The 12,669-nt window shown below is 52.6% G+C and overlaps 4 protein-coding genes across 4 annotated transcripts; 1 reads left to right on the top strand and 3 right to left on the bottom strand.

The window, feature by feature from the left end:
• Positions 1-1,616: 1,616 nt before the first annotated feature.
• SCP_1800160 (hypothetical protein) lies at positions 1,617-3,481 on the top strand (the record flags this gene model as incomplete). Its single annotated transcript, XM_027765106.1, has 3 exons — positions 1,617-1,690; positions 1,749-1,758; positions 1,820-3,481. The coding sequence occupies 3 exons, from the start codon at positions 1,617-1,619 to the stop codon at positions 3,479-3,481; spliced, it is 1,746 nt and encodes a 581-aa protein (XP_027620907.1).
• Positions 3,482-4,165: 684 nt separating this feature from the next.
• SCP_1800150 (hypothetical protein) lies at positions 4,166-6,013 on the bottom strand (the record flags this gene model as incomplete). Its single annotated transcript, XM_027765105.1, has 3 exons — positions 4,166-5,806; positions 5,857-5,878; positions 5,937-6,013. 3 exons carry the CDS (start codon positions 6,011-6,013, stop codon positions 4,166-4,168), a joined length of 1,740 nt encoding a protein of 579 aa, XP_027620906.1.
• Positions 6,014-7,390: 1,377 nt separating this feature from the next.
• On the bottom strand, positions 7,391-8,824 carry SCP_1800140 (hypothetical protein; the record flags this gene model as incomplete). The annotated part of the gene is made up of 6 exons (XM_027765104.1): positions 7,391-7,538; positions 7,606-7,847; positions 7,901-8,082; positions 8,141-8,162; positions 8,216-8,709; positions 8,761-8,824. 6 exons carry the CDS (start codon positions 8,822-8,824, stop codon positions 7,391-7,393), a joined length of 1,152 nt encoding a protein of 383 aa, XP_027620905.1.
• Positions 8,825-9,877: 1,053 nt separating this feature from the next.
• Positions 9,878-11,268, bottom strand: SCP_1800130 (hypothetical protein; the record flags this gene model as incomplete). The annotated part of the gene is made up of 2 exons (XM_027765103.1): positions 9,878-10,201; positions 10,261-11,268. The coding sequence occupies 2 exons, from the start codon at positions 11,266-11,268 to the stop codon at positions 9,878-9,880; spliced, it is 1,332 nt and encodes a 443-aa protein (XP_027620904.1).
• Positions 11,269-12,669: the final 1,401 nt, after the last annotated feature.

Genomic DNA, 12,669 nt, shown 5'->3' with positions numbered 1-12,669 from the left:
GTCCTGGTATATAGCGGATGTAGCGCTTGTTTTCAAGCACCTGCGATAAAGGGACGGGGAAGCTGCAATGCGCGTACGGATGCCGATCCCCGCGTGGCGTTAACCTCTCCCACCAAAGGGTCTATACATTTCCAGCGGACGATGACGATGTGCCGAAATGGGGGGAACGAGCCGCTTTCGTTTGACGCCAGTTATACGTCGGTGTACCGAGACATTCGCGCAGGCCGGCCAGGTGGCGTATGATGGGAAGTGCGTGGAGTTTGATATTGTGGGCGCGACGGTGAACGCTAGCGTCCCTAAAATTCTGAGTCTGAACGTTCTCACCGCTCTTCCGGTCCCATACCTATGACGCAATTTATCTGGCGGTGGCAGGGCACGGGCGTGGACATCGACGGTCTCTCGGTCTTCAAGATGACTACACCAAAGCATGAGCTCAAAATGTGTACGCCCACCTCCGGAGCACTTATGGCAAGCGTAACTCACAGTACTCGCTTCGCATTTAAGCATCAGGTGTTGGACTGGGTCGGTCATGTTGTTTTAATTTCGGGCACGCCTAACTGCTCGTCTTAGCCATGCTTTTCAGGTAACAAGGGGAAGACAAGTGAGTACACAGTCCCGCTGCCATTCAAGTGAAACGGGAGAACGTCATACGTACGAAAGCCATAGTAGGTCACTGAATTGAATGCCCGATTGTAAGCTGAAGCAGCTGGACCTAAGACCTATCTGAAAGCATACGTCTGTCAGTGGAGCGGTCAATTATGTTAATGCGAGTATTGTCTCCCTAAGTGGGGTTGGCTCTTGGCGTCCGTTGCATAGTCTACGAATCCAGAGTCTATCGATGCGGATGGAAGTAAACGCGGGTCCGAACCGTCGCGGCAGATGAAATTATTGAGTGTTCGCCACCTCTCGCCGATACTGTACAGTTTGGCGGCACCTAGGAGTTTCGTGACAGAAAACACAGAGTGAATACGAGAACGCTCACAGACAAATATAATCAGTTTACATCCTGTTTATTCCATTTGAACCGCAGCGCAACCGTGTAGCCTACCTCTATGACTCCAATTTAGGACGCTGGAGAAGCTACGAAAAATATCAGGCATCATATTATGGCACGTGCATAGTCAACTGACTCAGCTCATGCCAGGCTTAGGCCCTAGATCATCCGTTATTCAAACACTGGAGAGGACTAGTGAGGACCTGTGAGAATTCTTGGAGATGAAGATTTGAGCTCCCGCACAGATCGAGTAATCTTGAAAACCGAGAGCCCATGGATCCCGTAGGCGGACCAGAAAACGATCCCCCTGAGCGAGGAGGCTATAGATCTCCGAATTGGCCTTGTTCTTCTTCAGAGTATCCACCACACATACGACGAGTATACTTAACGACTCACCCTGGCCGCCCGCCCCGCACGCTCACACCTTCGCAAATCCAAAATCGAAAACTCTGTGCCTTTACCATTGTCCACGACGTTGCCCGTCTATATGCCATCGTGTAGGACAAACATATGCAATTGTTCGAATTTGGCGTTGAATATATATGCATAAAAGAAAAAGCTAAATTCACGTGGCTTCCTTCCACTTCGTAAACGTTCGTTTGAAATTTCTCACTCGTACAGAATGGATTTCGTGCAGCTCCTGCTTCGCTCGGGTACCTCAGACGAATTGCTCGACCATGATCGCCATAGCATGAGGTGCGCCCTACCATTGTTGTCGAGGGGTCCCAATCGGTTTAACCGTGTTTCGACGTAGTACGGAAGCTGTGAGTTCTTGATTCTTTTTACTGCACTTGTGCTCGAACCGGTGGTAACCTTCGTGAGTAGCTGCTATCGGTCGAAAAATTCCTCTGCAATGCCTTGTCTCTCATTCGGAACTCATTCAACTCTATGCTTCCTGTCAATCGTTTAGCCCCAGAGATCCTCGCGGACATTTTTGAACGTCTCATAGGCCCAGCTTATATCAAAGAGGAGGGACTAGATGTCTTCAGGTGGCCATCCTCTTCCCTGCGATATCCGCTACCGCTCAAGGACATTAGCTGCGTTTGTCAACAATGGCGTGAGATCTGTGTGGACACTGGTACGCTGTGGACTGATATACTCGATCCCGATTTTCTCCATGCTGTGCCTATGTTTGTGGAACGCTCCAAGAGTGCACCATTGCACGTCTCTGTTTCACCTGCCACTCGGGGCCCTTTCATCGATTCGCTGTTCCAGCTGCACGGCTCTTGCATCAAGGAGCTTCATTTAATGTTCCGTCACAAATTTGGCCATTATACTGGAAGATGGCGCCCACCAACTTGGGAAGACGTGTCTCACTGTGTTGACTACCCAGCTCCGGCGTTGGAGGAACTCCGACTTCACGCCGTCCTGTTGTATTATTCAACTAATCGGAGTGATGGTTCATCAACTCCTCGGATACTTTTCCGTGGGGTTACTCCTCGCCTTAAGTCACTCATAATATCCTCTAACGATTGGCTTCCGAGAAATCATTTTGGGAGCTTGATACGGCTCTGTCTCGATGGCTATGATCGCAGGACATGGACTCTTATAGAGATGGTGACATTCCTGCTCGGTTGCCCCAGCCTCGAAGAAGTCATCATCCACAGCTTGTACCGCCGGCCGTATGAAGAATATCAGCACAGCGATGACACTTTGCCCTCCGTTGTTTGGCCCTACCTGTGCAGATTAGTGATTGGGAGAATGGAGCCCTCATTGGCCTCGTGGATATTGCGTCACATCACTATCCCTGAGTGTGTGGCTCTCCGTATCTTCTCTGTATTCCGTCAGAGCGATGGCGGCGAGGACGCCGGCAACGTCGGGGATGTGCTCAACAGTCTGTTTTTGCTCGATTATCCAGTAGTCATGCAATTGTGTGCATCTTCAGGTATGCCGCTGGTAGCCCTTGCGGATGCTACCAGGGGTATCCGATTGGACTCTATCTTGCCGACTCCCTTGGATGTCACCCAAGTCTGGATGCATCAGCTATGGACAACCTTACCTCTTTCGAAAATCACGAAACTTCTACTCATCGAAACCTCCGACAGGCTGGAAGTCGATACTTTGTTCGAATTCTTGACGTCGCTGTCGACGCTCGTGTATTCCCAGGGGTATAAATTGGGACATCTCGAGTACCCCGAGCACGAAAGAGTACATGTTCTAACCCGCTTCCTCGCTCTCCTCACTCCTACCGATCAAAACAACATTTCGTGTCCCAGCCTCTCCACTCTCGACATCCACACACCATGCTCTCCAAATATGCTCGATACTATTCTCGAGTTCGCTCAGCGTCGTGCACGCCTCGGCTATCCCCTACAGAAGCTCATCATTGAGCTGGAGGCGGGTGCATCGAACTCAAGCCATGATTGGACAAGCCTGGCGTCGTGCGTCGAAGGTTTCGAGATCAGACCGGGTGGCGGGCCTCCACCGACGCTCGACTGGCCTGCTGTATGTGGAGGGCCGACTCATGAACTTTGGCCTGCCTGGTGACATTCCGTCAAGTTTTTCCATCCGTGTCCACAGTGCTTATCCCTCTTGATATGTGAACCAGGTAAGTCTGTACTTATTCCCCATATGGACTGTTGCTCATCCGAGGGTCTGTCTGAGGCAGGACGTCGACGCGTGAGTTGTCTGATTTGCTGCTTCGACGGCTGTGCTCCTTGGTAGCGTAGTCCTTCCCTCTCGCTCGGTCTTTTTTTGTCCCCATTATCGCGCTTTGGTGACATTTGCACTTTACGCTGGTGATTGCGTTGCTTACGTTGGACTTGTCTTTGCATACGGATACATCATGCGGACCCTTCCTAGATACGAGACGACGCGAATCCTCCTTTTCATCCCATATTCCAGAACAGAATCCCAGATCTGATGTTGAGTGGATACGGCGGGAGTCTACTAACGAAAGCAACGTGTAGAAGGAAGAGATTTGCGCAGCAAGCATCGTATAAGTGTATCGCAGGCAGTAACAACCCAACAGATCTTGCTAGATACGATGGACATGGGGATAAAACAATGCATACAATCATTGTCAGTACATTATTAGCTCAAGCCTCGCCGTGGGAGACGCTGCATTTCGCGATCCAGCGCAATCGTGTAAATTACAGTCCAGAACGACAGAGCAGCGAAGTACAGCACAAAATCAAAGCAAAGGCCACATGAAACGAACGCATAGACAACCTACCATGGCGGCCAGAACCCATGCGTCGTCTTCGTGCACACGGCCGGCCACGATACGCTCGACGAGGGCGTGCCTTGCCCGCGCAGCTCCACGACCCCCTCACACGCACGCACACCGTCCGATATCAGTACGTCGGTCTCTACAATGATCCTCCGCAGTCCGTGCCCCGTGCGCGCGCGCGCATCCGAGAGCCCATTGAGCTTCTTGACATCTACCGCAATAACTCCGGGGACGCATAGATGCACCGTCTCGAGGCCCGGGCAGGGCAGCCCACGCGACGTCGGCGAGAGGTATTCGAGAAAAGCCCTAGGCAGAGCGGTGCCGCAGTAGACGAGCGTCGCGAGCTCGGGCAGCTGCTCAAGGAGCGCGGAGACGCCTGCGAACGGCTCCTCGAGTAGCGAGTCCATGCCTACGAGGTACAGCTCCCGCACGCCGGAGAGGCCGGGCCACGACGCCCACACGGTCGGCGGCGGCCCGTGGCCCGTCCCCAATTCGGGCGGGTGCGAATCCGCAGGGAGTGCGATCTCGACGCTGGTTGCGGACGACACGCCCACGAGAGACACCGCGAGCCCCACTGGAGTCTTCCGGAGATGTGCAGTCCGCGAATCGAGCAGAGGCAGAGCGGAAAGCAGCTCCTTGAGCTGGCTGGTGCTGGAGAAACAGTCGAGGATGCGTACAGCTACCGAATCCGCTGGGGACACGATATGTTGGAGGAGCCATGTGGCCGACGCTGGATGCGACCGACCGATTGCGAGTCGTCTGAGGTGTGGCAAATCCACCGCTGGAGCGTCGGTCGCCGCGGACAACTGCGTGTATACGTTCCAAAGAGATACGTCTTCCAAGCTCGGGCATCCCGACATGAACGACAGCAATTTAGGCACGGTCCACGCAGAGCCGCGAGGAAGCAGCGAGTGATTAGTGCGTTTGGAGGAGAGCGAGACGTACAGATGCGTGAGACTGGGAAACCTGTTCGCGGGCAGCCACATAGAGGACCGCAACGCCAGCGTCTTCAGTTGCGGTGCGTGGCCCTGGAAAAGGGTGGGATAGAAGGGCCTGCTATCCGTGGAAGATGAATCCACTGTGAGATGTTCCAGTGCGGGCGCCTGGAAGTTTGTGGAGAGCTTGACATGCTGTGGCTCGAGTGGCTCGACGCCTCTCTCGCCACGAGCCGGGCGAGGTGTAACGCGAAAAGCGAATGAACGGTCCGTAGGAAAGCACAGATACAAATTCCGCACGCGCGATCCATACGATTGAAACAATTCGATCATCGCAGGACTCGGAAGATGTCGGTTGATGAAAATGTTCAGCGGAATCACACGGCGGTCAATCGTCGCCCTCAAGATGGAGAGCTCAACGTTGGAACCGCGACAGTCGTGTATGGTGTCGCACGCCGCTGGCATACTCAGGCAGACCTCGCGCCAGGACCGGCAGACGCGCCTTAGAATCTTGAGCGCTCGCGTAGACTTCAATGTAGCCGAAGGCCAAACCAGGAGCTCTTCATGTGGACTAGCCATGGGATCCATGACATGCAGAAAAGTCATACCGAGAATTTCGGGAGCCAGTTGTTTTATGTAACATGGTGGCTCGAGCAAATTTTCGTCGATGGCAAAGTCAGCCCCCATATGGTCCTCACGGATTCGCTTCGAAAATCGTCAGAGATACGAGGCTACATATTCAGAGCTGTGCGTACCACTGGTGGACGGAACAAAGAACTGGTCGTACCGGTATTTAGTAAATTTACCAAACTAGACACTCAAGAGTAGGGCTTACCAGACGGCTTGACTTTCATGGCCAGCGTCCTCCCGAAATGTATTGGCCAATACAGGCTGAATGACAGAATCCGCCATTGTGCTTGCGTGGAACTCGCCGTCGATTCTAAGTGGAGGTTGGACACAGGGCCACATTCAAGTTAATGCCACGTTCAGATAAAGCCGCTCGATCACGTGTATGGTAGTGACATCTGGGAAAGGAAGGCAAAGTGAATCGATGGCGCCGGGACCCGCCGCGGACTACTCGCCCAGTACTTCTCCAGGAACACAGAAGCAAATGTATGTGTGTATGCAGGCCCTTCGGCTCCGCAATTGGGGCGTTATCTGCGAGGGGCACGCTGGACACAGGGAGCATGGTGACAATGACACCACCCTGCACGAACGCCTGAAATAGGAGGCCAGAAGCAATAGGTATCATCTGATACGTCATCGGGATGGCGAGGAGCTAGGCATCAATCTCGACTACCTTGACACGGCTGAGGGCGACGACAGAGTGCAATAAGGGGGAGCGCATCTAACGATTGAGCGGTTCAGTTTGGACGAGCGTATACATTGTAGTCTTCCATTGGTGACTCACCGTCCACGCAGCAGATGCTCCTTCTCCGAGACAGTGACGTGCAAGAGTCGATGAGCTCGGACCCTAAGGTGCGCAAAGCACTAGTTGATGAAATCGGAAACATGTGCATCAATGTCAGATTTTTTGACGGTCGGTCAATCTTTTATGATTTCCGACCGCAGCTTCATGCACCTGATGCCCAAGTTGATGCAACTGCTGAAAGCTTTTCTTCAGTGACTGTACTGGTCTTATCGTGTATGCGAAGGCTTGGAAGGTCGCGACAAACACCTCAATTCCAGACAGGCAGAGACACATCTATTAACGAATATGAGTAAAAGTAGCGAGAAATATCGGCACACTAGACGATGGACACTCGACGCACCAACTTCCTTAATATTACCTTAGCATAATCGGAAGTGTAATACCGAAGTATGTGTTGAGGAGCGATGGCGGAGCTTCACGGTGCTGTACGTCAACTGTCGTCAATAATCTGAGTCGCACAGGTTGGGGAAAAGTGGATCACTTAGTATTCAGCGGGACGGCGTCCAGTAGTAACAACACGACGGAACAATTCAGTAACAGGCGTATTCATCCAGTGGGTCGCGTATCAGCCGCCTGACCTCGAAATCCTTCTCCTTCATACCATTGACTAGTAGATTTCTCAGTAAGTTATCACGGATCGAAGGTATACATTAGGCGTACCGCCGTTGCATCTGGGTTGGAAGCTCGGAGAGAGGATAGCGTAAGGGCAGTGATGAAGGCGCACGTGATAGTAAAATTACAACTTTGTAGTAACTTCAAAGGATACAGAGATCCTACTATAACAAGCGGCAACACACTACACACACAGACCCATCGCAAATATACTGTTGATACAGCAAAATTCCAAAGACATTCCCTCAGAAGGGCCACCACAAGCTTCGTCGGTCGTACATGCGCTGTCGCCCCATAGACGGCGAGTTCCCGCCCACACTCTGATCGCGCCTGCTCCATATCCAGAAAAAGCCCTGGTTCCTGCTCGAGGACAACGCATCCCGCCGTAAAGAGCTGCAGAGACCGTCGCCCGCCTCAGTAATGCACGCAATCTAGACAAAATAGAACAAAGAAAGCACACCATGTCGGAGTAGCAGAGGCCCGCGCAGTGGGCCCGATGGATGCCGAAATTGAGGAAAACGGCGCCGAGGTGGCAGAGGGTGCACCAGCATTGCCCAAATATGGCGTGGGCACGACAGTCGAGTTTGCGCTGGGCGGCAGAATCCCGCCCGGGTATGAATCTGCGAAAATGTCATTCTGAGAACCGTCCACGAGATTATACAGGTCGTTATAGAATGGCGGCGAATACGTGCCCTCGAACATCTTACTATCACTCAGCTGCAAACTCAGGAACGGAAGTGTACGGAAGTGCGTACGTTATTGTCCTCGGCTTGGAACCAATACAGCGGCTGCTTCGCACCGTACGTGCAGTTTCCCGGTGCGGCGTTGGGCTTGCCATTTGCAGGGTCTGCACCGCAGCGCCGTGCGACTTGAGAAGTAGCGAGCGCGACGGAGGATGTGGAGCCGGTGATGTTGCACCGGAAGCCGTTCATGTAATCTAGCCACCAGCTGTCAACCACTTCGCACATGAACAGCGCAAACAAAATCGGGCTCACTTTGTTCACTCCCACTATCAGGCTGTAGTGTGGTTTTAAGCACAATGCACAACGAAGGACAATAGGTGTACTCACCGAGTGGATCCAGAAGAACGAACAAATGCATCCGCCTTCCGGACAAGGCGGCATGCGCGCCGGGACCTGGAAATCGGTGAAGCGCGTCCACACGCACGTCTGGTTCACACTGAACACTACAAAGTCCCCCGGTTTCACGTTCCTCACATCGCTCTCATATGCAATGGCTAGCGCGCATCCCTTGAGGTCGTTAATGCCCGTCGTATGGTACGCCGACGGTGGGGAACCGGGGCACGGATCGTCGCCACTACGTATGTCGCCACCGGGGGCGGATGCGAAGTACGAAGTTGCGCCCTTGTCGCATGCTATCTCCGCGGTCGCGCGTGCACCTGCGGGAAGCGAAAACATATCGCCTGCATTGGGTGGGTAGCCGAGATGGCCGTGAAACCACCATTGCTCAAACGTATAGTTCACCAACGGTGCAACGGGCCTGTTGTCGTAGGAGAACGTCTGTTGCGTGACGTTGAAGCCCCACATGCTCGGGTGGAAGATCGCTGCGAATGCAAATTAGACCTATCGTAAGCGGACGGTGCGCAGTGGCTTACCTGCATGTGCAGACGTCGAGGTAACTAAGTTAGACAGTAGATAGATGAGGAACACGCTGAGCATTGTTTGGAGCGAGTATACAGAGGTTACGATGAATATCAATGAGTCGTCAGATCGTAGAGATCGTATGCAGCACCCCAGCCAGTCTAAAGTCAAATGTCAGAGCACCGGGCTCATTGAAGGACGCAATCCAACAGCAGAAGAGAGACAAAGGAGGAAACGCAAGATTGCCGCATGGTCAGCCAGAATGCCCATGAGCCTTACTGCTGGGATGGTGTCGACGCCGCCATTGTTCTTCGTTATGGACCGTTCGGTAGCAACCGACGAAGTTCAACATAAGATAGTCATCGCGATCGCGTTCAGAGGCCCTTACAACCATGGACGGCGGCCAGGGTAGCCACCGTTGACATGCAGGGCCTGGGCGAGGATCAGCGAGCGACTCCGTATGCTCGCGCAGTACCAACGGGCGCTTATACGTAGCCTACAGCAATGGTTTACGCGCGTGGCATCACTTCAAGAATTTCACACTACGTCAGAGAGTCGTAGTTATAACAGTAATTAGTAGTAGTGCGATTTTAGAGTGAGGAATATATTTTTCAAAGTGGGGTTGATGGCTTGAAGCGGAGACTAGATCTTGTAGATCGTTAGTCCGGCCATTTCCGCCATAACCCCTACGCAGTCATACTACGGGGCCCATGACTTGGAGGATTGTTCGACTAAAATGGACGAACTTTCGAGTATAGTCAAGTAGGTAACAGTAATTATAATGGTGGAGAGCAACACTTTGGCACTAGAAGCATGTACTGCATTCATGAATCTTTCAGCAGGCAGAGACATATGCCCAATAAGCACCCACCACAACTGTTTGATTTATAAAGTTGGACAGAACGGCTGAAAAACGTTTCGATGACTCCCATATTTGCGGACGAGTGGCACAGTTGCAAATTTAGTTGTAAGGTGCACTAAACAAAAAGTAAATCGAAGCGCGATGTGCGTCCCCAACAACCTACATAAGTAGTACATTGCGAACCGATGCAGACGAGAACGTGCACCATTTTACTATACTTGAATGGAATGCGGGCAAATCATTCAGGTTCTTGAACGCAGCAGAATTATTCAGGGAGGACCACTGCGCGAAGCATCCTTGGCCTCGGAGAATGCAAGAGTCCACAAGCTTTCGTGGATGGCCTCTCCAGCCTCACTAGACATCGCCACGAGCCGCCTTGTATCGCCCGATCCCTCAACGCTCCACCATGAATACCCACAGTCGGCCTGCCAGGACCCGAGAGGTACGGATTCGATTGCGATGTAGCGTAGTGAGGCACACATATGTTGCAAGAATAGGTCTTGAATTTCCACGTCGCGATTATCGCGCGTATCCGCGAGGGAGATACGGAGACAAACGATGTTCAGATTGGCGAGAAGAGGGGGGATCGTGCACTAAGCAGAAACAAAGGTCGGCACGACCCAACATATGCATCACTAAGATGCGGGCTCACCAGCCATGACGTAGTACTAAAGATAACTTGAAGCCGCCCTTCTTCCGGCACACTCATGCCATCCAACTCTATATCGAGATACCTGAGCTGTGGGGATAGCGTGACAAGACGTGTCCAGAACGTAGGCGATGGCTCTACGAAAATCTTCAGTGAGAGCGTCAAGGGCGAGACACACTGCAGCGCCCGCAGTGCTCGTATGATATCCTCTTCGGGTGTCTCATCGCATATCTGCGGTACGTTGAGCATCATGCCGCGGACAGGGCGCGCCGACGGTGAGGGAATCGGTGCATCTGGTATTAGCCCCACTATCTCATCCAACCGCAGCGCCACGTTTTCGAGATTCGGGAAGAAGTTAAGGAAGAAAGTTGCGGGGATCTTAACATACTCGAGGCTGAGATGCTGCAATGCCTCCCATTGCGCGGGCTGCTCCGTGAGCGAATCGTCGTTGATCGCGACATTGACCAATCCAATAAGCACTGCATTCTGCAGAGCCGAAAGTTGAGAGAGATGAAGAACAATGCGAGGGCGCCCCGAGCCCTCAAACTGAAATGAACTCGGCCTACTGCGGAGTCTGGGAAGCATCTCCACCACAAGCTCGCGGGCACCAAGTAGACGGAGATCGGTGAGTCCCTCAAGGGCGACGAGAGCATCGCCAATGCGTGGTGCTGCCTTGATGAAACTGTTTGTATGATGCATGATGATCGACCGCAGTCCGAGAGCCTGCTCGAGCACATCCGCGAGGAGAGGTGCCACATCAGAAAAGTCACCGTCTGGGAGTACAATGGCGAGCTCGCGCAAAAGATGCATGCGAGTCGACGAACTTTTGAGCATGTATTTGCAGAATGCGGAGAGTTGGCGGTGTGTCATGAGAGTTACGGCTGACAGTGCCTGAGGCAGCGCGATGAGATAGAGATGCTGACTGGTTTCTGACAGGCGGAGGGCATCGAGGGGATCGAGAAGAGAAGCGATGAGGAAGAGAGCATCGTCGTTGAGGGACAGTAACTTCATGCTGCCGAGGCGTCGTTCGCAAAAGCGTCAGGGGGCGCTAGCTCAGAATCCGAGGTACGAGGTTGAAGTAGAGTGTCTACCATCTGCCTTCGGGAGACTAGCGCTAGCCCTGATGACTGCACGTGCCCGTGCGTGCCAACTTTTCTTGTACGGCATCTGATCGATGATCACCCCTTCCAGTCGCGATACTGGATGCCTTCCCGTAGCCGTTTAGAGACGTTCTAAAGCTAAATTTCGTCTCTAAATCACTTCGGCACATCGGCCAATTGATCTCCGACGAACATGTGAACAAAGTGAGACCTTTCTAAACCTTATATCTGGAAGGGGGGGTCGACCCCCCCTTCCAGATTTTAAACGTCTCCCTAAACGCTATTTTCGATCTCCGCACCCTCGCAACCCCCATCGTTGCCTATCTTTGGTGTTCCGCATCACTTACATCATCTTGCCGTTCATCCTCCGACCGTCTAGAACTGATCATGGTCTCACGTCGTTACGGTCTTGCAAATCTTGCTGTTCCGACAGTGGGGCATTTCGTAGTCCGCTTTATGATTTAGAAACGCTCTAAATCCTACGGGAAGGCATCCACTATTAGACCTTTAGGCGCATAATCTTGTTCATCAAGCGATTCAAATATTCATGTATGAAATACGTACGTATTGCTCGGAGAAATACTCTCGGCTGTGGGCGAAAATCTCGTCATCGGCCTGGTCAAAGTTCCATTTGGCGACCCGGTGCTCGCGGACGAGGGTTCGGTGTTCCGTGAATACATCCGTCGTTTTCCTACTAGCTGTCAAGAGGATGCAGATGTGGCCACGCAGATTCTGAGAAGACACTACCCAACGGAATTCTGTGGAACGATCCACGCGGATGCTTCTCTGATGAGCCTTCTTGCCGTTTTCTCACCTGGATCGCATTGCGTGAGCTTTGGCATCACCATGCGGAATGTTGCAGAGTTAGAGGAGATCATCGCGCCATGTTTGATTCACGAAATGCTGACGCATACTCAGGCAATTTGAAGATAGAACCATCGCGGTTAGGAAGAAGTGTCGCTGGTGCTCCAAAAACTGTCCAAGGATTTACTTGCAGAAGAGTCGACCTCCAACCGCTCGATTGATTTAGCCACGTTCCCCGCCAGCGCGCCGATCAGTGCCGCCGTCGGGAGCGCCGTCGGCGGTGTCCTCACACAGTTACTAGAACCGTGTATGTGCAAATATCCTTGCTAACATGAGAGGGATAGATGATCTACTTCCGGAAGCAAAATGTGGCACCGGATTCCTCGTTGAGGTCACCGCCGGCCTGGTCCTCCTTTAAAGCTTTATCCTTAGCGATGGTTGCATCGTCGTGGACGGCTGGAAAACAGTGATAGGCTGTATACATACGTATTTCCCTCCACGTCCTCCT

Source organism: Sparassis crispa, assembly GCF_003851025.1.
Source record: "Sparassis crispa DNA, contig_000017F, whole genome shotgun sequence".
NCBI lineage: Eukaryota > Fungi > Basidiomycota > Agaricomycetes > Polyporales > Sparassidaceae > Sparassis > Sparassis crispa.
Note: the sequence above shows the minus strand (reverse complement) of the source record. Positions and strands in the feature narration are given on the sequence as shown.